The sequence below is a fragment of the Rhizophagus irregularis genome, chromosome 15 (genome assembly GCF_026210795.1).
Source record: "Rhizophagus irregularis chromosome 15, complete sequence".
Taxonomy (NCBI): domain Eukaryota; kingdom Fungi; phylum Glomeromycota; class Glomeromycetes; order Glomerales; family Glomeraceae; genus Rhizophagus; species Rhizophagus irregularis.
The window spans coordinates 2,276,842-2,304,662 of NC_089443.1; the positions used below are offsets into that span (position 1 = coordinate 2,276,842).

A 27,821-nucleotide genomic window follows, 5' to 3' on the forward strand; every position below is an offset into this window, starting at 1 on the left:
TGAATTTTGTTGTTATATCATGTGACATTACACAAAATTTCAAAAAAGGAAATTTTTCTTCCCATCAAAAATGGAGAATCGAGTTACACAATGGTTACACCATATTCCAAAAAAGGAAATTATCACGAAGATCATTTAACTCTGGCCGAACTTAATGCCTTACAACAAAATTCAAAATATACGGGACACTTGAGAATTTTGATTGTCGGGTTGTTGGGTAGCCGGGTTACTCGGCAATAGGTTATTTTATAAATAACACGTGACATGAATGTAATAGTAGTATATCAGATTATATAATAACCTACTGCCGAGTAACCTGGACCCGACAATCAAAATTCTCAAGTGTCCTGTATATTTTGAATTTTTGCTGTAATAAAATTTTACAGTTTTTACTGTCGGCAATGCGGCACGTGCCGTAATCATGGTAAAATCCGTAATTAATTTCGATGACACCTATAGCAGTATTGATAATAAAAGTAGTTTATTAAATGATCATCATCAAATTTATCTGTTACACCGAAAAATAAGTTTTAAAATTCATTATTTTAAATTTAAAATATAAAAAATACATTATTTTAAGTATAAAAAAATTCTATAATTACAAATTATAGAAAATAAAAAGTTCATTAAAACGTTTAACAAGATGCTAGCGCCATAAAATAGTATTGTTTTTGAAGTATAAATCCGATTATCAAAAATCGAAAATCAAATTATAGAATCAAAATTTTGCGAAACGATTAATCGCGATTAATCGATTTTAAAATCAATTCTAATAATGATAATCGATTCCAATCCCTACTTTCGCAGCCTCAAGAGTGTCATATGAAGAGAAATTTAAATATGCATAGGGTTTAGGCTTGTAAGAGTTGATAGATAGTGGAACGTTAAGGGCTTTAGCATTAACATAAGAAGACATTTCTAGAAGGTCGGCCTCTTTAATATTTTTTGGAATGCTGGCAAGAATAGCAACATGTTCTCTGCGGCTATCACATTGGGATTTCGAAAAAGAAGCCGGGTAGACACGTAAAGAATTACCAAGGCAAATGATCGCCCAAATATCATTGAATTGGGTAATTGCATCCGCGGAGGAAAATTGGATATGACCATTGTAGTAATGTTTTTTAGGGGTGAGTTTGCATTTAATCACAGTGCCATATCGGGAAAATGCTTGGCAGACTTGCGTTTCGTTTAGGAAAAGTGGGATGTCAGTAACAAACAAAGACTTCGCTTCGTCATTGAGTTTGACATCTGCAGGGGAATAATGAGTAAAGGCTAAATTGAGAAGATCTGCACGTGGGGAGCTGACACAATTGTTATAATCGTACTGATCATTAAAGAAGATAAGGATCTTTTTGCTATCGCCTGATCCATCACAACGTGCGTGGGCGCCATAAGAAGGATATCGGAAGAGTGAACAATAGTAGGGCAAACTTGGGGGTTCTGGGACAGCGGCTATCACATAGGTCTAACCATAATTTAGTGTACCCCCAGACCACCTAGCCTTGTTTTCTGATATGATAACACTATACCTGTTTTTCTATCCCCAGACCACCTAACCTTGATTCCCGATATGTTATTACTTGATAGCTAAAAAAGAACCCCCAAGCGTTGTAGATAAAATTAACATCATTTATTCCTAGGCATTATTACCACGCATGAATCCATTCCAGGGTATCATAATTTTATGCTATATCAGATTGCCTTTATAAGTGCCAAAGGTATGAAGGACACGAAGTGTCTGTAATACCGATGGCACGATTCAGCAATCCATTATGACATACTATTTTTATGATACTCTAAAATGGATTCATTCGATGATTTAAGCCATTCATGCTCTAACCAAAAATTTTTAACAGGAAGGCAACTAGACATATTGTAAAGCTTTTCCTGCTATATGAAAAAATCTGGGACAGCGAAGTCTAACCAAAAATCTAACCCAGGTCTAACCAAAAATGTATAGCAGGAAGGCAACTAGATATGTTTTAAAGCTTTTCTTCCTATACGAAAAAATCTGGGACAGCGAAGTCTAACCAAAAATCCGACTCAGGTCTAACCAAAAAATGTATAGCAGGAAGGTAACTAGATATATTGTAAAGCTTTCCTTGCAATACGAAAAAATCTGGGACAACAGGTCTAACCAAAAGTCTAACCAAAAATCTGACCAAGGTCTAACCAAAAAATATACAGCAGGAAGACAACTAGACATATTGTAAAGCTTTCCCTGCAATACGAAAAAATCTGGAACAATGAAGTCTAACCAAAATTTAACCCTAATCATAAATTGCTCTGATTCTTTGTCGAAGCCTATTTTCATACCGATTTTAATAGTAATAAGATGGGAAACATTTTAGAATTTATTAATTGAAGAAAAAAATTTTTAGGTTATTAGTACACAACCAGTATGGCAACAAGCAATTGAACTTGTGATAGATGTGGAAAGGCTTTTGCAACTCCACAAAAGCTTCGTGGGCATCAAAATAGAAAGTTTCTATGCAAGCCTGCAGCTAAACCTCAGGATCCCACACCTGAGATTGTACAATTGCAACCACAACCGGAGCAATTCCAGGATCCCACACCTGAAATTGTACAATTGCAATCACAACCGGAGCAACTCCAGGATCCCACACCTGAAGTTATCCCAGCTCATGCAGAGAAAACTCCTAACTTAACAATTGATGAACTAGCAAAATGGTTAGCAGAACCTGGTGATTACAATCAATATACTCCACGAAAAAGAAGAGCTCCCCAAACAGATAATGAATGGTTTGCTTATATGCAAGGAGATTATAGAAGAAGATGGTGTGATATTCAATTTGTAAAAAGAGTTCATGATCCTGCACGTTCACATAAATCTCTAAAACATAAGACAGTATGGCAAGTTGATCTTAAACCAAATGTTAGAGATATACCATATTTCCCAAGTATAATAGCTGATACCCGTCAGAAAATAACAGAAATTCTTGAGAGTGAACTTGAAGAAAAAGGGCAAATCAAATCAGCTATCACTATATTGGCTACATATACAGATAATAGTGGAACAAATAAACAAGTTTATCATAGAGGAGTCATGCGTGTATTTCTTTTAAAGAATGATATAGATGATCATTTAACAAAATCAGCAGTGGATATCACGGATAAAATTGTCAAATTTATGAAAGGAGGGTCTGGTTGGAAAATTGTTAGTATAGATATATTAACTATTGAGACGTATACTTACTGCCGAGCAGAAGGAGGCTCATACATTCTTACACCTAAGGCACTTGCAAATAAGAAGTGCACTATCAATCCGGATAACAAAGATCTCTTAGATCCGGACACAGGCTTGCTCTCTGAAAAATGTTTGCAAGGGGCTTTAGGTGCTTACTTTGCATATAAAGATGGGCATACACAAAAACTTGAGCGAATCTTTCAGGCAGAAAAATTTAAGCTATACTTGGAACAAGTCAATCTCAATGCAATTCCCATGCCCACTCCTGTTTGTCCACGCATATTTAGCAAGATTGAGGACCTCAATCCTGAGATCTCCATTAATGTATGGGAATGGGAGGAGAAAACTGGTATTCCAAAACCTGTTATTGCAAGTAAAAATTACAACCGTCAACATATCATTCACCTCATGGCCCTTACAGATATTACAAAATCAGATGAAGGAAAGTATGGTCAGAAGAATCACTTCCTTTGAATTAAGAATCCTGATGCTTTAATATACAAAGATACATTCCACAAGGAAAAGAAGCATCTTTGCAATCGGTGCTTCCAAAGCTTTCCATCGTCTAAATCTTTAACTAATCATCAGGAATGGTGTTTTGGATTAGGTGAGGCACCACAAAGAGTTGAGTTACCAGTTAAAGGTAAGAATGATTTTGAGGAGTTTAAGAATTTTAACCGAACAATGTATGCTCCATGTGTAATTATTGCAGACTTTGAGGCTGATAACAGAAAGTGTAATGAAAACTATGGTGAAAATATGCATAAGATTATGGAGCAAAAGGCTAATAGCTTCTGCTATATGGTCCACTGGATTGAAACTGATGAGACATGGGGGCCATTCTTATACCGAGGACCAAATGCAACAGAAGAGTTTGTCAGCAGACTTGATAAAGAATTAAGAAGGATTAATGATGTTTTAGAAGTAAAAGTAGAACGTATTATAACAGAGGAAGCTAAAAAGGAATTCACTGAAGCAGTTAGTTGTTGGATATGTAATGGGAATTTCAATCAGGGCGTGTAAGACAAAAAAGTTTGGGATCACTGCCACATCACAGGTAAGTTTCGTGGGGCTGCTCATAATGCATGCAATCTTAAGCTTCAAATTGAAGCATGGAAGACTCCAATTCCTGTAGTATTTCATAACTTCTGTGGCTATGACTCCCATTTAGTTTGTGAATCTGTTAAACGATCAATTGGAGCACATCAAATCAAAGTTATTGCAGAGACATTCGAACGTTACAAATCCATGAAGGTAGGGCAATTCAAGTACATTGATAGCATGCAGTTCATGGCCTCCAGTCTTGCAAACCTTGCAAAGAATTTAGGGACAGATAAACCCCTCACAAAGCGACACTTCAAAAACTTCTCGTCTGAACATATTGACTTAATCACACGTAAGGGGGTTTATCCTTATGAATATATTGATTCACATGATCGTTTCAAGGAGACAGAACTCCCATCTATTCATGACTTTCATAGTACTCTTGGAGGAAAGATCACTCAGGATAATTACAAACATGCACAAAAAGTTTGGAAGGAATTTGGCTGCAAGAACTTGGGCGAGTATCATGACCTTTACCTTAAGACTGATGTTCTTCTCCTAGCAGATGTCTGGACAAAGTTTCGACAGACAGCGATGCATCATTATGGACTTGACCCAAGTCATTATGTCTCTGCTCCAGCACTTTCATGGGATGGCATGCTTAAGATGACTGGAGTCAAAATAGAGCTATTCACTGACATGACCATGCATGATTTTACTGAAAAGGCTAAACGTGAAGGAATAGCTATGGCTGGACACCGTTTTCTAAAAGCCAATAACCCTAAGATGGGTGACTCTTTTAATCCCTCTAAACCTACTACCTGGATTTCCTATATAGATGCAAACAATCTGTATGGATGGGCTATGAGCCAGTACTTACCTATTGGTAATTACAGATGGGAAGCATCTCCAGAATATTTCAAACAGAATCCAGATAAGCAGAAGCAGATACTTAATGTAATTCTTAATACAAAACCAGATGCTGCCCATGGTTACTTCCTAAATATCAAAGCGCACTACCCCCTTAGGACTCATGATTATCTACAAGATTTACCTCCTGCAGTTGATAGTATAGCTGTAAAAAAGGATAGGTTAAACCCATATATAACCAAACTTGTTGATAACTTAGATGGAGGGCGATTTCCTGAAACAGAGAAGTTAGTTCCACATCTTGGTAAACATGAAGATTATGTCATACATTACCAAGAGCTCCAGTATTACATTAAGTTAGGCATGGTTGTAGATGAGATTACACAAGTCCTATCATTTGATCAAGATAACTGGTTAGCTCCTTATATTGCAAAAAATACAAATTTACGTCAACAATCCAAGAATTCATTTGAGAAAGACTTCTTTAAACTCATGAATAACTCAATCTATGGCAAGACTATGGAGAATGTACGTAAGTATCAGGATGTCAAGCTTATGAGAATGATCAATGAAAATGATGAGAAGAAATTCCTTAAGAAAGTTCGCAAGCCCTCCTTCAAGTATGCTCGTCAACTTGGCAACACACTTGTAGGAGCACATATGGGTAAGGCTAGTGTTATTCTCAATAAACCTATCATTATCGGTGCATCTGTCCTTGGTCTCAGTAAACTCTTAATGTATCGCTTCTGGTATGGTTTTGTCAAAGAGAAGTATGAAAACAAAGTACGACTTGGATATATGGATACTGACTCCTTTATCTACCATGTCGAGACAGAAGATATTTACAAGGATATGGCAGAGCGTCCAGATCTCTTTGACCTTAATGATATTAAGACTATTGGGCTTTTCAAGGATGAGACTCCTGGAAATGTAATTACTGAATCTTACCACATCCGTGCAAAATCCTACCACTATGTCTTGGCAGACAAGTCTACAAAGTCCAAACATAAAGGAGTAAGCAAGAAGGGTATGAGTGATATGGCTAAGGACACATATTTCCCATCTTTAGGTGGAACTTTATTAGATGATACAGTAGAAAAAGATGAAATCTTCGATCCTATGACTCAAGTATATCAGGACTGTCTGTTTGAAAATAATATCTTCTATGCCAAGAATGTGGGAATGCGTACAAAAAATCATGTAATATTCCTAATCGAGTCAGAGAAGAAGGCATTATCCCCAATCGATACAAAACGCTGGATTTGGTCAGATGGTATATCCTCCTTACCATTCGGACACTGGCGTATTCAAGTATATAAGAAACTTCTTGAGCGTGGCACAAGTCATGAGGCAGCAGAAAAAATAGCTATAGGAACCAGATTACCAGAGAAATATTAGAATGATATAGAATAGTTTAGTGATACTTAGGCATATATTAATAATAAATTATATTTTTTTTCTCAGTAGTTAAAATGGAAGACGATCCAATCTATGATATACATAGTAAAGAATATATCGATGACCTAGTGCATGTTACAATTCAGAGAGGTCTCTTTAAAGATGTAGAGGATGCAATAAAAAGTATAAAGGCATTAGCTAAAATGGTCATAAGTTCTAAGACTAGTATTGATGCATTTATGAAATGCCCTGTACCAAACATTCCAAATGCCTTTTATGATTTAGTAGAGGCATTTTATTATTCAATACTAAGAGAAAGACAATCATTAGCACATGACATCTAACAGATTTCTGGGAGGTGTCATATGATAAGATATTCTATGGAATTCTTTAAAATTCTTTGGAATTCCAAATTTTTTTTTCGTAATAAGAACTAATGTCTTTCAACCAGGTATACACTGAGCTACTAGTTATATTACCAGCTTCTGTAATACATGAGGCATGGATTCGTCTCACAACAAGGAAGCGCAGTCCACTATCTGTGTTTGATGCCAGTGGAGTAAATTCCATGGTAGAGTTATTTTTGAAACATGAAGTAGAAAGATACCAGAAAAAATTAGCACGTCAGAGACTAACTGTTAAACAGACATATATGCCAAGAAACAGAATGACACAAGACATGATTAGTGAAGAGGTTTCCATACTTCAGAAGCACTTGCTTGAATATAATAAGGTTACTTTTGGCCGATTCATGCAGAACCTTACTAAAGAACATGAGAAATTGATCAAGACAAATCATCAGATACGACATGAAATTGATACCATGAAGAAGCAAGTACGAGAAATAGAAAAAAAACTTGCTTTCATGTCGTAGTTCCCATTATTCATCAAGAAATAGACGAATGGGTACTGTTGCTTCACTCAAATTTTGTGTGGACTGCGCATGGGATTTTTTTACTATGCATAGACTTTGCATGGACTTTGCATGGGAAATTTTAACTGCACATGGGCTTTGCATGGGCTTTGCATGGGACTTTTTTACTGCACATGGATTTTTTCGTAAAAAATGTTGTCTAAGATTAGAAGGATATGGGAATTCCTTCCCACAATGCTGACAGGTACGATCAGCTAGTTTTTTTTTATAGGCTGGCTATCTACTGCAAAAACATTATGTTGTGCCTTATGTACAGAGAGAGGAATTGAGACAACCTGTCCATTTACATTTGCTTTGAACTCACCCTTTACTACAGGTTCCCAACCTGCACGATACTGCCACTGTGTACCAAGTATTAGCAATGATTTGTCCTTACCATTTCGATCCTTCTCGGTAGGTATAACAGAAAATTCGTCTGATATAGTGACTGTATTTGTACCTTCACCGATAGTTATGGGAATTTCATTGATAGTGCCAAGAGTTTTGGTTGATCCAGCTACACCATTAAGTGCATGTATATTTTTTCGATCTATTTTGAGACCTAGATGCTTAGCTACATTCTCAGAGATTACTGAAGAGTCAGACCCTGTATCGATCATAGTATAGGGTATGCATACATTTTTGATTTTACAGGAAATGGTCGCTACATCATTGGGATCATCTAACTGGAGAAAGTTGATTTCTAAGGGTCTTGGCCAGTATAGGTTTTTCTGCTGATAGGCACGTATTACATGGTTCAGTGTTTTGTCTTCTTTCTGTTCTACTTCAGATGGTACATCTGCAGGAGGAGTTGGTAATAGTGGAGTTGCTGTATTTACAGCATGAGCTAGAGGAGATAAAATGTCTTGCATATTTGCTGAAAGAACATCTCAGAGTTTCTTCCTTTTACTAACTGGATAGTCACTAACAAAATGATTTAAAAGCGGGTCTTTCAGATTCTCATATGCTTGATTGGTATAAGCATTAATCTGTAGGAGGATTTCTTTAGGACATTGTGCTGCTAGTGAAGCAATTATAGACTTCAGTGCTGCATGAAAGACTTCATCAGTTTTCTTGAGAATAGGTTCTCTTTTAGATTTGGAAGTACGGGATTTTTTCCCTTTGGTTTTTACTGAAACTCCACGTTGACGAGTTTTTTTTTTACACTAAAGCAATTCTGAGGTTCATCCTCCTCCTCTTCTTCTTCAGTTAACTCTTCCTCAGTTTCTTCATCAGTTTCCTCATCACTTTCAGATTCTTCATAGTCAACTATGTGAGTATTGTTAACTTTCTTAGCACGTCTACTCCGTGGACACTTGTTCTTGGAATGACCTGTTCTACCACAGTTTGAGCAATGACGTTTAGGAGAAGATTTAGTTGTCTTTGTCACCTTTTTAACCTGACCAGTTCCGAAGTGATCTCTTCTTAGATGTTGTGTTTGTCCACCTAACTTTCTGGTAAGATCACTCTCAATGAAAGTATGTATTGCTACAGGATTTGTTATGTCACCAGTATAGCCAAGACGTACTGCTATATCTGCAAGCTTTTCTAATGCAGTTCTATTCTGTGGTTGTTCTACTATAGTGGTTGGATTTTTTCGCCCTCCACTTTCATACCATTTATTACGCAACTCATTAAAGAAAGCATCAAGATCAGCAGGAGCAGCAATTCTAATTCTCATTTCTAAAGCATCAGGCAAATGATTATATAGATAAGGTAAAATTTCAGCATATACTTGTCCGTGCTAATGATCGAATCCTTTTTGCATATGTATCTGGTGTATCTATAGGAGAAAATGATTCATTCATGAGTGCTATTATAGCACCTTGATTTGTTCCAACCATCACATCTCTATATTTTCCTTGCAGCCAGTTTAGAAACTCTGGTTCTGTATTAATAGCAGCATTGCCATTATATGGATTATTTACTGGAACAGGAATAAATCTACCAGACATTTTATTTTTCATGACATTGCACCTCATAGCAGCATTAAAACCAGCAAAAGCTAGTGGACGAGCCATCTCATTGACAGCTCTAAGCTTTTGATAATAAGAGTCTGGCGGCTCTTGTCCATCATAAAATGGTAACTGTGCAAGACCTGGTTATATAGTATGCATGACATCTTGTATTGTAGCCATGTTTGGAGGATTGTTTTGTAACGCTAATATTTGTTGTTGTAAATTTAAAATATTTTGGGCCTGTGCTTGTACCTGGGTCTGTGAAATCCTATATTGTCTTTGCCAGTTTTGTGCCTGACGTATACAACCTGCATGCCTTCTTCTCCAACGTTCTGTATAGAACTCCGCACGGGTACGGGTCAATTCAGGTGACCCGTCAGGTCGACCCGAAATATCCAGGTCAGGTTATCAAATTCACAACTCAGTATCGGGTCAGGTTACAAGTTTGACCCGACCTGATTACCCGTTAACCCGAAACTAAAGCTATAATTCAGCCGTAATGCTGTAGTGTCTTAATGCCATAATATCAATGCAGTAATGCTGTAATTCATGTAGATTTAATTGTTTAATAGTTTTAAATAAATGTTTATGATGTTTATTTTTTTTTATTTATAAAGTCATTTTTGCTAAGATTCGAGTTGTTAGTGTCCCTATTCCCTAAAATAGAAAAGAAAAAAACGTTTTTAAAAAAAAAAAATTTTTTTTAAAAAATAAAAAAAACATACTTTTACGAAAGTCCAGTTTGTCCAAATCCAAAAGCTGGCGTTCCTGCAATAGAAAAGTGAGAACGTTTTTTAGGACATTTAAAGAAAAAAAAAATAAAAAAAACCTATTTTTAAAGTCTGATTCATTCAAAACCAAGAAGTCAGCGTTCCTGTAATAGAAAAAAGAAAAAAAGTTTCGTTAGAAATATTTTTAAGACAAAAAAAAAATTAAAAATAAAAAAATATACCTTTACTTTAAGTCAGGTTCGTCCAAATCCAAAAATCCGGCGTTCCTGCAATAAAAAAAAAGAAAAAAATGTTTCATTAGAAATATTTTTAAAACAATAAAAATAAAAAAAAAACTAAAAAAAATACCTTTACAAAATCCAGTTCGTCCAAATCCAAAAAAGCTGGCGTTCCTGCAATAGAAAAATTGAGTGAACGTTTCGTTAGAAACGTTTTTTAGACATTTAAAGAAAAAAATAAAAAAAAAACCTATTTGAAAGGCCATTCGTTCAAAACCAAAAATCTGGTGTTCCTGCAATTGAAAAAAGAAAAAACGTTTCTTTAGAAATGATTTTAAGACTAAATCTGATCAAAAAATCAAATCTTTAGTGTTATACGGCTTAATTAAGATATTACACAACATATAAGGTATTAAAATACCAAATTAAATTCATTGTAATAAAAAATTTTATTATTGGAATTTAAAACTAAAATATATTTATTATTGTTATTGTTGTTATTATTAATACTATTATTACTATTATTATTACTATTATTATTACTACTATATTATATATTATTAGTTTTACGAATTACGAACCCAATTTTTTAAGCACATACATGCTTGGATACTTTCAGAGTTTAAGCATGATCGTCTTTTTGTAATAAGATCACTTCCGCCAGAAAAAATGCGTTCTACAAGTACACTTGTACCTATATATAAGAGAAAAATATATAAGAAATTAGATATATTATAATAATCGTATTAGATTAATTAATTAATTATTATTTACCTGGGATAGAAAGAAAGTCACGAGCCATACTTGAAAGACGTGGATAGATTTTTTCATTAGCCTATATTTATATAATATTAAAAAGTGAATAATATATATTTAAAAGTTAAAAATAAATGCAAAAGTAATTTAATATTACCTTCCACCATTTCAAAGGTTCCGTTTTTATATGTTCAACGGGTTTATTAAGATAATCTTCTACTTCATAATTATCAGAATTAATTTCGTCACCAGTTCCAAATATTTCATTAAAAAAATTATCTGTATCATTAATAAAATTTTCACCATCATTATCATTACTAATCATATTATTTGTTTCAAAATAATCATTATTATATGTATTTATAAAAATATTTTTGGCTTGATCAATAAATTCAGTTTCCCATTTTTCCTTTCTATAAAAATTAAGCTTTAACCTCGGGTCCAAAACTGAATAATAAATTAGAAAAAAATTATTTATTATAAATTGAAATATTAAAGATAAAAAAAAAATAAAGAAATTACTTGTTGCAATGGTATATGCATATGAATCATCTGTTTTTGAATAATAAATTTTTAATTTTTCATAACCCTTTTGTATAGCATCACGTATATTTGAAATTCCACAATACTTTAAATCTTCTTTATCAAGTAAACTCTCAATATGATCGAGAAGTTTATTATATATAGGTACGGAAGATGACAATGTCACATATTTTGACATAGACATATATTCCGTGGCTCTGTAAAACTTCTAAAATTTCAATCATATTTTTATTAACATAAAATTTTAATTTTTAAACAAAAAAAACAGAGAACACTGGTCAAAAATCAATATATCGGGTAGCAGATATGTATCAGATATGTACCCGATATGTGTAGTATTAATGCAGAAAATCGGGTACCCGATATGTGTAAGATATATGTAAATATATATATCATATACATATCGGGTACCGATATGTATATGATATGTAAATGATATGTAGACGATATATATATTTACACATATCTTACATATCGGGTACCCAATTTTCTGCATTAATACCACACATATTGGGTACATATCTGATACATATCTGCTACCCGATATATTGGTTTTTGACCAGTGGAACTTACTTCAAGTACACGATGCAGTTCTTTAATAATGTCCCACTCCTCAGTAGAAATAAAAAATTTATTTAAATCAGGTTCAAGTAATGTAAGATCGTTAATGGGCTAATAAAAATATTTATAAATAAATTAAATATTTTCTTATTTATAATTTACAATATAATAAATTTACTTACTTCTCGAAGTTTTAATATACGATCTAACATAAGATACGTTGAATTCCATCTTGTCTTGACGTCTAATATAACATTTAATGATTGAATTGAAAAGAATTCACAACGACGAGCAAATTTTTCCTTTTGTTGTGGTGAAGAACGAATTTTTACTATTAGTCGTCTTAGTTTTGGAATTATTTCTACATTAACATTATCTTCTTGTTCTTCTTGAGAAACTAATTCTAATAATTCATCTTCCTCTTGAGCATCTCCAGCTTTTATGTTTTTCAAAATCTCCTGTACTGTCAGATTTATTATGTGAGCCAAACAACGTATATTATTTTTTTTGTGATCGAATTTAACTTCTTTTTGGCGACAGACATATTCAAGTTTTCTTAGAAATGTATTGTTGTTAGCGGCATTATCTGCCGTAATAGTCATTATCTATATTAAATAATGTAAGTGTTATATCAAAATTTTTTATCCAAAAAAAATAAATAAAAAAAATAAGAAATTTATTACTTTTGTTAAAATATTAAAATCTTCATCAATACTTTTCAAAAATTCTTTTGCCAGGTTCTCACCAGAGTGAGAACCTGATAAATGTATAAAATCAACTAGGGTTTCTTTGAGACACCAATCAACGTCAACAAAATGGCATGTTATGCCTAAAAAAGCAATGTTATTCGTAGAAGTCCAACAATCCAAGGTGAAACTTAATTTTCCTAGAACGTTCTTAATTTAAAAAAAATAATATAATATAATATTTATAAATTTATATTTTTAAATTTAAAAATAAATATAATTTTAAAAGTAACTACTAACTTGCAACATATGTTTTACATCTATTCGATATTTGTTGTATAATTTTAAAACATCTCTCCGAACTGTGTCAGCTGAAGGAAGTTCAGCTTTTTCGTTGCATACTTTAACAAGTTCTTTAAATTCTTGACATTCTGTAACGGTAAATGGTTGATCATCAATTGTTATCCAAATTGCTAGTTTTTCTCGAAAGATTTCATCGCTATATGGCTGTTAAAATGAGAGATAAAATAAATTAGTTTTTTTAACGAAAAATGTAGTGGTAATATTTGTATATTTACAATTCTTTCATCAGTGTCTTGGGTTAGAAACTTTTTCATAAAATCCGCCTGCTTTTTAGTTGATAGATTAATTTTGTCCATATGACTCTTGAGATGCCTACTTAAGTTTCCCGTTGAACCGCAGGTTTTACCGTCCATTTTGTATTTAACGTTGCTATTAAATTAAGTAAATCATTTAATTTTTGTACATTTAATATAAAATATAAATATTAAATTCATTTCTTAGTTTACCTGCAATATTTACACCTCGCCCATTTTGTACCATTATCATCTGTGATTTTTTCAAAGTGTGACCATACAAAGCTCCTATCTTTATTATCCTTATTATTTGTTTGGTCATTTTCATTTTCAGAAACGTCTGTTTCTTCCTCTCCTTCCGTTTCTTCCTCTTCTTCCATTTCATCCTCTCCTTCTATTTCTTTCTCACTTTCCGTTTCTTTCTCTTCGTCACTTTCTTCTCTCTCTATTCTTCCTCTATTCTTCCTTCTTCTTCCCCCTCTACACTTTCTTCTGATTCTTCCTCTTCCATTTCTTCTTCATAACGAGTACGTTTTGAAGTAAAAGTATTTTTATTTTTATTGTAATTGTGCCGTTTTCGTTTAACCATTTAATTGTTTGAACTTTTTTTTTTGGTTGAGGGAGAAATAGATATTACACGAACATAGCTGATCATTTATCAAAAAGTCATTAAGCCACAAATCATGAATAAATTAGGAATATCGGTATGGTATAGCTATTATTAGTTAACGCGTTAAATTGATCTTTAACAGACCGTTTCATTAAACTTAATAAAAAAAATATTTGTTTTTCGGTCTTTTAACAGACCATTTTGTTAAAAAAATAAATTAAAAATTTTTTTTCCAGTCTTTAATAGACTGTTTCATTAAATTTCGCCTCAAGAAAAATTGATTCAGAATCGGGAAAAGATCGACTCGAATCGAATGATCAGTTTGATTATCTGATCTTTTTTTTAATTAATTTTTTTTTGATTTTATGATTTTTCGGTTTTTTCTTTTTTTTACTTGCTTTATATATTCTTATTTCTTTAGGAACGGTCTCTTCTTTTAAAACGGTGATGATCAGGAATAGAGGTAAACGGGGAGCGGGAGTGTGCGGATGTGTTTATTAATTAAGAAACGTTCTAACGTTTCTTTTCTTTTTGTAGGATATACTATTAAGGGTTGACTTGACTTGTTTCGGTTTTTAATTATTAAAAAAATTATTTTTTTACAGAAATACTTTAGGAACCGTCGCGCGGACTTGAATACATGAAAGAGTAAGTTAAGTATATGGTTTTCTTTTGTTATAGGAACGTCACTAACGTTCCTTTTTTTTTCTTTAGGTACTGGCATTCGGACTTGGAATTCTCTTGCGAAAGGGTAAGTTAAAAGGTGTGAGGGAAGGGAGGTTTGCTGTAGGAAGTAGGAATGTCACTGACATTCTTTTTTCTTTTTTTCTTTAGGAACTTGCATTCGGACTTGGAATTCTCTTGCGAAAGGGTAGGTTAAAGGGGGTGGGGAGGGTTTACTATAGTAATAATTGTTCGACGCGATCCATCAGAATTTTCTTCAGCAATTAATCCCCTTGAACCTTCAATTTTTTAAAGATTTTTGATGTTTAATATGTCCTGAAATTCTTCTCGTACGTGACTGTGGTCGTGTTTGTATTTGTGTTTGTTACTGGTGGAGTTGAAGAAACAAACAGTGACGTTAATGGGGCTGAAGTAGTTTTTATTTTACTGGAACGTCACCAACGTTCCCTTTTTCTTTTTTTCTTTAGTAAATAGCATTGGACTTGAAATTCTTTTTATAAGTTTGTTAGTAAAGATCGGAAATGTTAGATGTTTGATAAAATTATTATTGTTTTTTTAATAAAAAATTCTTTGTACGTAACATAAAATATTTAAAAAATAAATTACGTCAGTTACAAACGTCAGTATAAATATATTACGTTACGTCAATACGCGATTCGGCATTTGCTGTAATATAATCCAAACTAACCGATTGAATTTTAAAATTGTAAAAATTTTGATTTCAGAATTTGGATAAGTGTGAATTTAACTATCTTTTTAAGTAATTCAGTTATAAAACCTTTCGGTTTACCCGAAGTAACCGGGTTACCCGAAGTGACCTGAATTTAACCCGAATACTTTCGGGTCAACAGGTCGGGTCGGGTCAGAACAGGTTACCCGACCTGAACCGACCCAAAAAAAAATATCAGTTCGGGTTAACCAGGTAACCCAACCCGACCCGACCCGTGCGGAGCTCTAGTTCTGTATCAGCATTATAGCGTAACATCAGCCTGTGTTCATTCCTTCTATGCTCAGCTATCTGATTCTGTTGGTTTGCTATCTGATTCTGTTAGTTTACCAGCTGATTCTGTTGGTTTGCCAGTTGTGCATCTTTACGTTTATTCAGAAAACGTATACCTAGATTGGCTATTTGTATTCCTGCAATACGTGCTTGATTCTGTTATGCAACAGTTTCCCAGTGTCTACGAGCATTTCTCTCATATGTAAAATCATCACGTACTCTTATTAAGTCTTGATTAAGAGCATTTGTACGATCTAAAGATTCTCCAAGTAATGTCTGCAATCCTTCTATCTGATTTAGTTGGTCTACACCAATTTCTTGCATTAGAGCAGCTTGACGAATAATTTCATCAAGACTTTGAGTGGTAGCATTAAAGACATCATCTATGTCTTGTGGAATTGGAATCCTATTCCGATCAAAAAATAGTCAAATTTCAGACACACAATCTGCAACTGCCCGTCGGCGGTCTAGTATTCTTAGAATAGGATTGAATAATTCATTATCTTCATCCATTTCTATCTTTTCTTTACATAAAGATAATTCTTGAATGCGTTTTTTGAGTTTATCTACTGTGTCTTCAAGCTGAATGATACGTTCATCCTGGGCAACAAGTGCCTCTTCCTTTAACTCTAAGTGATCTTGATACTTTCCAAGTTCAACTAAAGTGGATTGACACTCTGCCTTTAACTGATCGATCTCATCCTCACGTGAAACAAGATTTTTTTCAAGATAGAAGATATATCGTTCACATGCCTCTATCTCCTTTGTGAGTTTACGGATTTTCTCCTTATTGGAAATATTATTTGTTTCCTCTAATATCAGCTCTTTACGTAAAGCAAAGTTGCTATTTAGCAGATCAAGATATGCCTGTTCAACTCCCATTGATACCTATTATTAAAATAGATTCTGATGAAGCACGAAATGTAGAGGTGACTTTGACTTTATGCAGAATATTTTATCAACCATCTGGATATCAGAGAACTGCCAAAAAATTGTATGAGACATCACAAAATGCTGGATATGATTTCACCTTAGATGAAGTGCAGGATTGGCTTGAAAGACAGGCAGTACATCAAGTTCACAAACCTCATCCCCAATTTATCCCTCGTGTAAGTTTTAGTTCTATACAAGTTCCCAATGAAGTTCATCAAGCTGACATTTTGTATATGCCATATGACAAGGTTGGACATGTGACTTATCTTTTCTGTCTCAATATAGTTGATATAGCATCGAGGTATAAAGAAAGTGTCCCTATAGGTTCAACCAGTGTTAAAGATCGACAGGGAATCCTAACTTCTCATACTATTGCTCGGGCTTTTGAAAAGGTATATGATGATACAACATGTCCGCTCACTTGGCCAAAATTATTGATTACAGATAGGGGTTCAGAGTTTAAAGGTGAGTGTGAAAAGTTGATGACTTCCCATGGTGTAAAGATTCAGAAGGCCAAGTCTAAACGTACTGTTGGCATTGTGGAGCGATATAACTGTACCTTGGTTGAGAAACTATTTCCCTCTTAAAATGCATCTGACTTACTAACTTTAGGTAAAACGAGATCTCGAGTCTGGGTAAAAAACTTACCTATTGCTGTAGAAAGTATAAATAACTCAGTGACCCAACAACTTGGTATATCTCCTGCTGTAGCTATAAAAAAATCACGAGTATCTTCCAGATCTTCTTATCCTCGTGATGGACCTGTTGGGTATGAAGAGGAGAAACTACCACCTGATATAAGTGTAAGGTACTTACTTGAACCAAATGATCTGGAAGGTGGAAGACGTCGAGCAGGAGATATGAATTGGTCACCTAAGATTTATCATATCCATATGTCTTTAACACAGAAAAATCAACCAGTTTTGTACTGGCTTATTGATGATGATGGTAAAGAATCAGAGAGATCCTTTGTGAGGGAAGAACTTTTGGTTATACCAGATGATACAGAACTTCCACCACAATGGGTACTTATGAATTAAGATAGTCTTCTACCTCATTATCTGCTTAGGAGTCTGTGAGGAAGTAGTCTTTTGCCAATTCATAGTATAATCTGTATAGCTTATTAATAGCAGACAAAAGTTTTGGCTCTCTGCTATACCAGGTCTTATAATTTTCCAAGATTTGCTGATACTTTGTCTCATTAGATAGAATAGATTGTGCTGTTTCAAGAACAAAATTTTCTGGTTCTTCTGCTTGACGCAATTTGATTATCCTTTGTTTGTAACATAACATGAATTTACCATCCTTTGGTTTCTTGTAAAGGATGCCTGCTTTAATTACAGCAATTAGAGCTGATTCAATTTCACGGTATGTTGGCTTAGCTGGTATAGCTTGGGTAGACATCATTTTTATATCATGTAAAGTTTTTTTTAATTTAACTTATTTATACTTAATAAAAATGATTGGAGAATATACTTGTGAATATTTACATAACACAGGAAAGCTTTGTGGTCGTCCTTGTGTGAGGCCAGAAGGTTGTCGCATTCATTGGAAGACAAAATCACGCTTTCCTTGTGCTGTATGTAGTAAACCTACAGGTTCATCTAGTGGTCGATGTCAATCTCATATTGGGAGTTACTATCAAAATCGGTATGAAAATAGGCTTCGACAAAGAATCAGAGCAATTTATGATTAGGGTTAAATTTTGGTTAGACTTCATTGTTCCAGATTTTTTCATATTGCAGGGGAAGCTTTACAATATGTCTAGTTGTCTTCCTGCTGTATATTTTTTTGGTTAGACCTCGGTCGGATTTTTGGTTAGACTTTTGGTTAGACCTGTTGTCCCAGATTTTTTCGTATTGCAAGGAAAGCTTTACAATATATCTAGTTACCTTCCCGCTATACATTTTTTGGTTAGACCTGGGTCGGATTTTTGGTTAGACTTCGCTGTCCCAGATTTTTTCGTATAGGAAGAAAAGCTTTAAAACATATCTAGTTGCCTTCCTGCTATACATTTTTGGTTAGACCTGGGTTAGATTTTTGGTTAGACTTCGCTGTCCCAGATTTTTTCATATAGCAGGAAAAGCTTTACAATATGTCTAGTTGCCTTCCTGTTAAAAATTTTTGGTTAGAGCATGAATGGCTTAAATCATCGAATGAATCCATTTTAGAGTATCATAAAAATAGTATGTCATAATGGATTGCTGAATCGTGCCATCGGTATTACAGACACTTCGTGTCCTTCATACCTTTGGCACTTATAAAGGCAATCTGATATAGCATAAAATTATGATACCCTGGAATGGATTCATGCGTGGTAATAATGCCTAGGAATAAATGATGTTAATTTTATCTACAACGCTTGGGGGTTCTTTTTTAGCTATCAAGTAATAACATATCGGGAATCAAGGTTAGGTGGTCTGGGGATAGAAAAACAGGTATAGTGTTATCATATCAGAAAACAAGGCTAGGTGGTCTGGGGGTACACTAAATTATGGTTAGACCTATGTGATAGCCGCTGTCCCAGAACCCCCAAGTTTGCCCTACTACAATCCACTTCGTCACACATGGAGCGATTGGTGGTGAATTTAGCTTTGAACGCGTCAGGCGCGTCGCGTAGATAGGTCGCAGCATGATAATGAGAGGGAGCGGATTTGATAGCAGCAATATTACCATCAGGGGATGGTCGTCGTTCCGGGATATCGAAAGCAACAGCTTTGCCTTTACCATCGGTGTTGGAGGGAGCATGGATAGAAGCGTCAACAGTTTCAACAGGAGTAGTAGTAATAAGAGGAGGGGTGATCACTTGGACTTTGTTGACAGGAAGACCAGAAGGAATAGTAGAAGTAAAGGTGGGAGCAGGAGCTGAGGACGAAGTTATATCAACATTCATTGCGTCATCAGAGACAGTACGTGTACGTTTATTGGGTGCGCCAGCGGTATTGGTATGAGACAAAGGTCGGTCTCTAGAGGGAGTAGAAACAATAGGACGTGGTGGCGGCGGAATATCCGGGTTAATAACAGAAGGAGCTGGAGGTGTAGTCATAATTTAAAGCTCAGTAAAGAGGAAAGCAACCGTGGAAATATTAGTATATTTAACGAGCACTTAGAAATTTTCGAACGAAAATTTCAAAAATAAATTTTTATTAGTATTTTCAAAAATTCAGGAAAGAGTTGCGATGATCCTCATATTTGGTGATTATTTTACAAGTGTTTTGTAAATTTAGTGGCCACTACTTTCCGCACCCTCTATTGAAGGTTATGGAGGTAGGTCGTTCATTGCATCATCCTCACTAAGCCATGATGTAACCATCCCGCCACCTTTTAACAGGGACAATTCAACACCACAACCAGAACGCAAGGACTTATCCCAGGGACCCGAAAGCCTTCGAATCTGCTGAACACCACCCTACTCGTCCTTTAATCCGTTGCATGATACTGTAATGGCTACTATTATAAACCCCTCACCACTACTACTGTCACGGAGGACTTTCGCCAGATAACTTTCAAACATCTAGACCCCTTCCATACCACCATATTAGGTACTAGATTTTACTTAAAGGCCATTACAGCCCGCGATTACCCACCACCGATGGTACAGTTGTAATCCCCAAGTGGTATACTTTGTAGTGACCACCTGAACAGTAAGCTTGTAGGTGTTACCCAGGATCATTCCTTATGGTGGGTATCAACCACCAGGAATCACCAACCAGGGCCCATCAGAGAAGGGAATCGAACCCAATTACCAAGCTATCTGTCTGTGCACGAACACCGTAGTTGGTCTAAGACCTAACAGAAGGTCAAACTACCACTAAGACATTGCAAGCTTTACCATCTAGGACGACCATCTAGCCATTACTGACCCCAAGCGGTATCGTGAAGTGACCACCCGGACAGGAAGTCCCCCCAAGGTATAGTAGTGACCTCAAGGACAGGACTGCGCACATACCAATGGCCTCATAGGGAACGTTAGAAGGACACCATGACCCTTACTTTACTAAAAATGGCCAATTTTTTGAAATATTTTTATAGACCTAGATACAATGGCTTTCAAAACAATTGTGCAATTATTTTGTAAAATTTTTAAAATATATCAAGATATATTTAAGATATTTTTGAGATTAAAATATTAAAATAATATCAAAGTTAATTATATTATAATAATAAAATAATAACAAAAACATTAAAAAATTATTGTGATATTATTTTGAGTTATTTTTATAGACCTAGATACAATACAATTACAAAATAATAGCAAAAATATAATAAAAACATTTTGATGTATTAAATATATTTTTGTAGTATTTTAAAATTATTACAAAATCATTTCAAAAAATTGGCCATTTTTAGTAAAGCTTTGCTGGACAAAGTAATTTTTTCAAGATATCATATAATGCTTTTATGATATCATAATTGTACTTAAAATTCAAATTTTAAGATGGTTGTAAAAACGTTTTATATAATAAAAAATCGCTTTGAAAACCACGTTAGAACCCCAATTCCGATACTTACCAAGATATCATAAAAAATGGTATTATAATTATGATTTCAAAACCATTTCATGATATTTTTTTACGACTTTTTAAAATATTAATAAATTATTCTTAATGTATTTGTGAAATATCAATATTATGCTTTCAAAATCATTTTATGATATTTTTATATAACTTTTTAAAATATTAATAAATTATTCTTAATGTATTTGTGAAATATCAATAAAATTTTATTATTATACTGCTAAATAATAATACATATTTTTCAAATAATAACGATTTGAAAGATTATGTCTATCATAATTACAATCTCCATTACAATCATGCACGAAATGAACCCTTGAATTATGATCAATTAATGATATTGGAAATATCCTATTCCATCTTGTTTCTTCAGATGCCTGCAACCTATATTTTGGACACTTCAATAGTGTATTTTCTCCAATTTTTTCAAACCAATCAAAAATCACAAATGCGTGTAATTTTCTTGAACGTTCATGAGTAAAAATTCCCTTTATAATAGCATAAGATTCTTCTGTCTCACCTTCTTCAAATACGTCAACAACATCTCCTACACTTAATTGTACATCAACAAAACCATCATCATCTTTCACAACATATGAAATATTGTTATAAAATTCCACTTTTGAATTTATCATAGCACCTCTATCATTATAATATTCTGCATATGCATTAGCAAGTTCGTTGAAAAAATATTCATTAAGATGTTTTCCAACAGTGAAATTTTCTTGATCGCGTTGATGTTTATTCCACTTTGATCTTACATTAATATCCATTATTTCTGGTATACAAGTTACTATATTTGTGTCTATGTAAGTAGTATAAAAATGTTATTATGATGTAAAATACTTATTATGCAATCAATGCAAAAATAAATATAAAATAATATACATACTTTCAACATCATCATCATCATATGTTTTTGACAAGAGTGAAGAAGTTATGTACCAGTTATCCAATAAAGGTCTTAATGCAACGTCATTAACAATATTTTGAATGCCTTGACCAATAATCATATGTTCAAACCGAATATCTTGCCCTCCATCCAAAAGGTATCTTAAAGTTTGTAAAGTATTATCACGTTTAATTAAATCAAATTCCACATTTTTTTTGTTTGTATGTGGTACGACCCCTTTGTGTATTCGATGGACCATTTCTTTAATAGAGACAGATGTATTAAAAGCTGTTCCATAAGTTTTAGCATGTGCAACAATATGCCGATTAATATGAAGATTCGGAAGTCCACTAAATTGTTCAGGAAAAATCTATTAAAAATATAATAAAATTAGTACTAATGTTAAATTATCTTATAAAAAGTAATATTACACTACCTCCAATAACATCTTACACTCTAATTCTAACATTTTTTGTATAGTTTCGTAATTTTCATTTGTTAGAGTTCTTGAAAATACCATACGAGCTGTCAATGAAAATTGAACCCAGCATTTGATTATCCTATTAATTACATAGTTATGGGATCGCAAATCCATTCTTTCCTTTATACGCATTAAAGCTTCTCGTTTTAAAAGATCAGATGTAAGACATCTGCGTAAAATAAAAGGAATAATCATAGTAAGACGCAAAATATCTGACATAAAGTAACTTGCAAGATGTGTTATTGGATTTTGTCGTCGTGACCAACAAGATGGTACTTCAAAAAATTTCCATATTCTAGTAAAAGTATCTTCACCAGAATTCGTTAAAAGTCCAAATGTTGCGATAAGAAGCCTATTTGCTTTACCTGCAAAGCAATGAAAAATGTCCTGTGGTGTACTAATATGACGATCACGAATTAATTGATCTAGAGGATTTGGAATTAATCTAAGACCTAATGAACTCGCAAGAGCATGTTTTTGTGATCTATTAGGTAAACATTGTATATTTTCAAATTCAATATCTGTTAAATGATGATAACGTCCATGCTTAGAAATGTCAAATGATATGTCTGTTAAATCATCACGTGAAGCTTTACAAGTTCGACATCCATGTGTTGCATTATGTCTAAGAGTACCAGCAAGATCATTTCCTTGTGGGAGATCTGCCGTAGTGATTCCAAGCCCTCCTGAAATCCATACTTGTTGATTATCAATTGTCATTAAAAATCCACGTTCAAGATGTTGAATATCTTGAATAAAAAGTTTTATAGCATCCTCAAATTTTCCCCCAAAGGGAACAAACCCAACTAGAAAATGATTTCTTAATTTCTGGCGACTCTTAAGTTTCATATTTCCAAACTGGAGGTAAAGTCCTCCAAGGCTGTGATAGACGTTTCTATAAGTTCCGAAATCATCAAAGTAAAGATCACAAAAGATTTTAATTCTTCTACAATGAAAATCTGGGCGTGATAGCGCACTTAAGGTAGAATGATGATGTCTTAAGGAAATATCTCTTAATAGTAGTCGTGCGTTATGATAATATAAAATTTCTTTGATTATAAATTCATATGATAATGGCTGTTGAGTATCATATAACCATACAGAAACTTTATTAATTATTTGAGAAAGTTCTATTATCTCTAGATTTTCTGTTAGCCAAAGTTGTCTGGAATCTTGTCGTGATCTTGCATAAGTACGTGGCAATTCTGTATAGAAAAATGTAGAACATATCTTAATAAGTAATCTATCATTATCATCTTTGACGATAGCGTAAATTTGTCCAATTCGTGGTTGGGATTCAGTATCATATCTAACGTATCTGATAAACTCGCCAGGATAATAGATTACTTAAAATAATCATTGTTAATGGGTGTATTTTAGTTAAATATATATATTATTCATATTACCATTATTATGATGACAGCATTCTGCTCCAAAGAGAGGTGATCGTTGCCATAATTCCCCATGCCAGAACTCAGATTTGGAATCAGATTCAATTCCTTCCCCAAAGTAAAGATCATTTTTTAACTTTGGATTACTTAATATTCTTTTAATATGGTCTGTAACTGAAAAGAAATATGCCTCTTTTGATTCTTTGGATGTTGATGGAGTATCCTTTGATGAGATTTCAACGTTATGGCTTTTTATTGTCAATAATGGTAATCCATTACGAAATCGTTTAATTGATCGTATACTTTTAATCACATCTTCAACACGGAATTTTTCATGTAACAAAATAGAGACAAGACCTTCATATGCTGCAGAACTGATCATATGTTTTGTTACCCAAATAAATAATGCCATTGCTGTAAAGCTAGGAAAATATGGCCCATACTCCCCTTGAAAATGCGGTATATAGGATGAACCATCATATGTTTTAAATGATGGTAAAGCGTTGGAGATCTCCTCTTGATTTGTCATACTATCATCATCGTCATCAATTTCTTGATTTACAATATCATCATTGTCGTTATCATTGTTGTTATCATCATCGTTGTCGTTACTTTCTAAGGATTGAACGTCAGGCGCGTTTAGATAACTTGAGTTAAAATGTATGTCTTCTGTATCAAGACTATTATATTGCTGTTCCTTTGAAAACATTATTATTTCCAATATGATTAATATTATTTCAAGATAATATGTTATACCCCATTAAATCCCGTAGAAATTTGATCGTTCAAAATGTCATCCCATTCAAATAGTTCTGAAGGTAACATATTCGCAGCTGACTGTTGCATAGTAGTGGAAACATGACTCGGTTTTGGTTTTTTTTTATATCTAGGAAGATTTGTAGACGTGGTTTGACGGAAACGAACTCGAGACATTCTATTCAGTTGAGTTAAAAAAAAAACTGTGAAAAAAAAAAGAAACTTTAACTATGTATAGGTTAGAAAGTATTGTATGACATAAAGTCTAACCGTAAATGTCAAATAATAACAATATTTTTATAATGATGAAAACACTACGTAATAAAAAGTCTGAAAAAGAAACAAAATTTTAATTTTAACTATATTTAGGTAGGTTAAAATGCAGTATACTGTATAGCATCACAATGCCTGATCATTTTGTTGATCACTTGCGATTTTTTGTATAAAAATAATGTGACGAAGCATAATCAAAAAAATCAAATTGAAAATCCACATCAAAAAATATATAGATTACGCTAAATTAAAAAATTATTACATATGAAAGTTGACCAATAAAAGATAGATTTTAATAAAATTATGTAGGAACGGTACTCTATATCATGTGATAAAATCGAAAATAATTCACTGATGCTTTATATAGCATAGGATCTAACCATAAATGTCGAATAAAGATTTACATGACTATATTTTTATAATGACGAAAACACTGCGTAATAAAAAGTCTGAAAAAGAAACGAATTTTAATTTTAACTATGTATAGGTAGGTCAAAATTCAAATTAAGTATTGCATGACATAGGATCTAACCGTAAATGTCAAATAATTAACTTAATTTTATAATGATGAAAACTCTGCAGATTTTAAATCGCTGCGGGAGTTTTTTTAATGTAGTGGTTTTTGATTTTTTTTTTAATATAATACATATTTGAATCAAATAATTTAGTACTATATTTTATATTTTCTTATCTTGCGAATCAAATTCAAATATGCCCCCCAGGAAAAAAAAATCCTCAACGTTACAATCTAATAATAAAAGAGGAAAAGGAGGGAAAGGTAATACTAATTTGATCAATTAAATAATATTTTTTTATAAAACTGCTTTTATAAAATAAAATAAAATACCAATACTATTATTTTATTCATAAAAATAAAACTTAAAAAAAACGTACTCATTGTAATAACAAATGTTACCGTAGGTTCTACAGTTGATGAACCTAATAAATCCAGTAATAAGAAAACTCCTCCCACAACATCAAGTCGTGAAAAAACCCCTCCCATAACATCAAGTCATGAAAAAACCCCTCCCATAACATCAAGTCATGAAAAAACTCCTCTCACAACATCAAGTCGTGAAAAAACCCCTACCACAACTTCAACTAGTCATGAGAAAACTCCTGCAAGTCGTGAGAAAACTCCCACCACAACCTCAACCAAAACTCCTATATCAACTTCAACTAAACCTTCAAGTTGTGAAAAAACCCCTGCCACAACTTCAAGTCCTGAGAAGACTCCTGTAACAGTTTATATCGATGATAAAGATTTCAGTGACTCATTAAGTGAATTAAGTGAATTTGAAGTGCATCAATCTCAACATCCAAAGAAAACGGCTTTTAATCAAAAAGGCAAGTTTATTTTTATTAATCTTTAAAAATATTACCTCATTAATATTAATATACTGAATGTATGAAAAAATTACAGGTTGGGACAAAAATAAAGCTGGTATAGAGCGACTACAAGAGCAACGTCAAGAACATGGTAAATATATCCACGTTTAATAATGCAATAAAATATAACCACAATTAAATCTGCATATATTTTTAGGTCGAAAATACCAAAGGTTAGACTTGGATGATATTATTGAACCTTTAAGTGATAGTACTTTTATTAGCAGTTCCAGAAAAAGCAAGAGTTCCGTCACATCATCTATTTTGTTTAATGATTGGGACAATTGGAAATTGGATGATGATGAAGACTTAAATAATGATGATGTGCAAAATAGACCAACCACATCTGTGACGAAGCACCATTTTTCAAAAGAACCTGTATCTCGGAATTCGGCAATATCTTCAGAAGATATAAATTCACATGAAATATCTTCAGCAATTGCAAATATTTTGCAACCAGAAAATTTAGAGGTTATGATACGAACTGCAGTCAATCGTGAAGTTGAAAAACGTGTCAAATCATTTTTTGATAATCGTGCAGATTTTATATTGTCATCATCCTCATCTTATTTATCATCTGCACCTCAAACACGAAAATATCGGGTAAATTTGATTTTTTTTTTTGATAATAATTAATGTATTCTTATTATATATTAAATATATTGCTTCAGTTATCTCACATTCATTTTTTATATTTTAGGATCAGAACCATGTAATTACTACTGTAATGGAATTTACTAAACCACTGTTTATGAAAATGCGAAACCTTTCTGATACAGCTCTTGAATTAATAATTAATGCAATGTGGCCAGAAAAACCAACATTTGCAGATGAATCTGATATAAATGTAGCAAGAAGTAAAGCAAAAAAATTTTTTCAAGCATATCGTTGTAATTTAAATAACGATTTGTCACAACATGCTGATAATGTAATTGAGCGTTATAAAAAAGAAAAGTAAGCATTAATTTTTATAATATTGACTGGTTTATTATTGTTATAAAATTAACCATAACTTTTTTATCAATAGAAACATTGGTAGAATTAATACATTCACGAAATCAATAATCATAGATTATGTTTCAGATGATTTTACACGTGATATTTTTAATACATACATGATTTACACACCGACAATGAAAGATGATGTTGATGCATTAAATATATTAAAATCATTCTTGTGCAGAGCGTTAAGCCATCATATTGGTGAAAAGTTGAATGGCAATAGTGATCATGAAGCAACCTTACATAAGGTAAAATCATTAGACTATATTACTAAAGATTTAGTATTAAAATCACGTCTTTATGCCAATATTATTAACAATATTTAATGGGATAGATTAGATAATATAAACTTGATAGCTTTAATTAGTAGTATGCTAATATTATTAACAATATTTAGTGGGATAGATTAGA

The 27,821-nt window shown here is 33.1% G+C and overlaps 4 protein-coding genes across 4 annotated transcripts; 3 read left to right on the top strand and 1 right to left on the bottom strand.

The window, feature by feature from the left end:
* Positions 1-2,060: 2,060 nt before the first annotated feature.
* Positions 2,061-6,520, top strand: OCT59_007216 (uncharacterized protein; the record flags this gene model as incomplete). Its single annotated transcript, XM_066147167.1, has 5 exons — positions 2,061-2,209; positions 2,431-3,654; positions 3,763-4,202; positions 4,380-4,773; positions 5,149-6,520. 5 exons carry the CDS (start codon positions 2,061-2,063, stop codon positions 6,518-6,520), a joined length of 3,579 nt encoding a protein of 1,192 aa, XP_065998555.1.
* A 74-nt stretch (positions 6,521-6,594) lies between these two features.
* Positions 6,595-6,864, top strand: OCT59_007217 (uncharacterized protein; the record flags this gene model as incomplete). Its single annotated transcript, XM_066147170.1, has 1 exon — positions 6,595-6,864. The coding sequence occupies one exon, from the start codon at positions 6,595-6,597 to the stop codon at positions 6,862-6,864; it is 270 nt and encodes an 89-aa protein (XP_065998556.1).
* Positions 6,865-21,438: 14,574 nt separating this feature from the next.
* Positions 21,439-24,923, bottom strand: OCT59_007218 (uncharacterized protein; the record flags this gene model as incomplete). Its single annotated transcript, XM_066147185.1, has 7 exons — positions 21,439-21,446; positions 21,747-22,031; positions 22,119-22,488; positions 22,555-23,348; positions 23,577-23,945; positions 24,294-24,687; positions 24,747-24,923. 7 exons carry the CDS (start codon positions 24,921-24,923, stop codon positions 21,439-21,441), a joined length of 2,397 nt encoding a protein of 798 aa, XP_065998557.1.
* An 807-nt stretch (positions 24,924-25,730) lies between these two features.
* OCT59_007219 (uncharacterized protein) lies at positions 25,731-27,736 on the top strand (the record flags this gene model as incomplete). The annotated part of the gene is made up of 6 exons (XM_025332987.2): positions 25,731-25,797; positions 25,941-26,309; positions 26,443-26,499; positions 26,566-27,011; positions 27,109-27,362; positions 27,436-27,736. The coding sequence occupies 6 exons, from the start codon at positions 25,731-25,733 to the stop codon at positions 27,734-27,736; spliced, it is 1,494 nt and encodes a 497-aa protein (XP_025164377.1).
* Between the last annotated feature and the right edge of the window lie 85 nt (positions 27,737-27,821).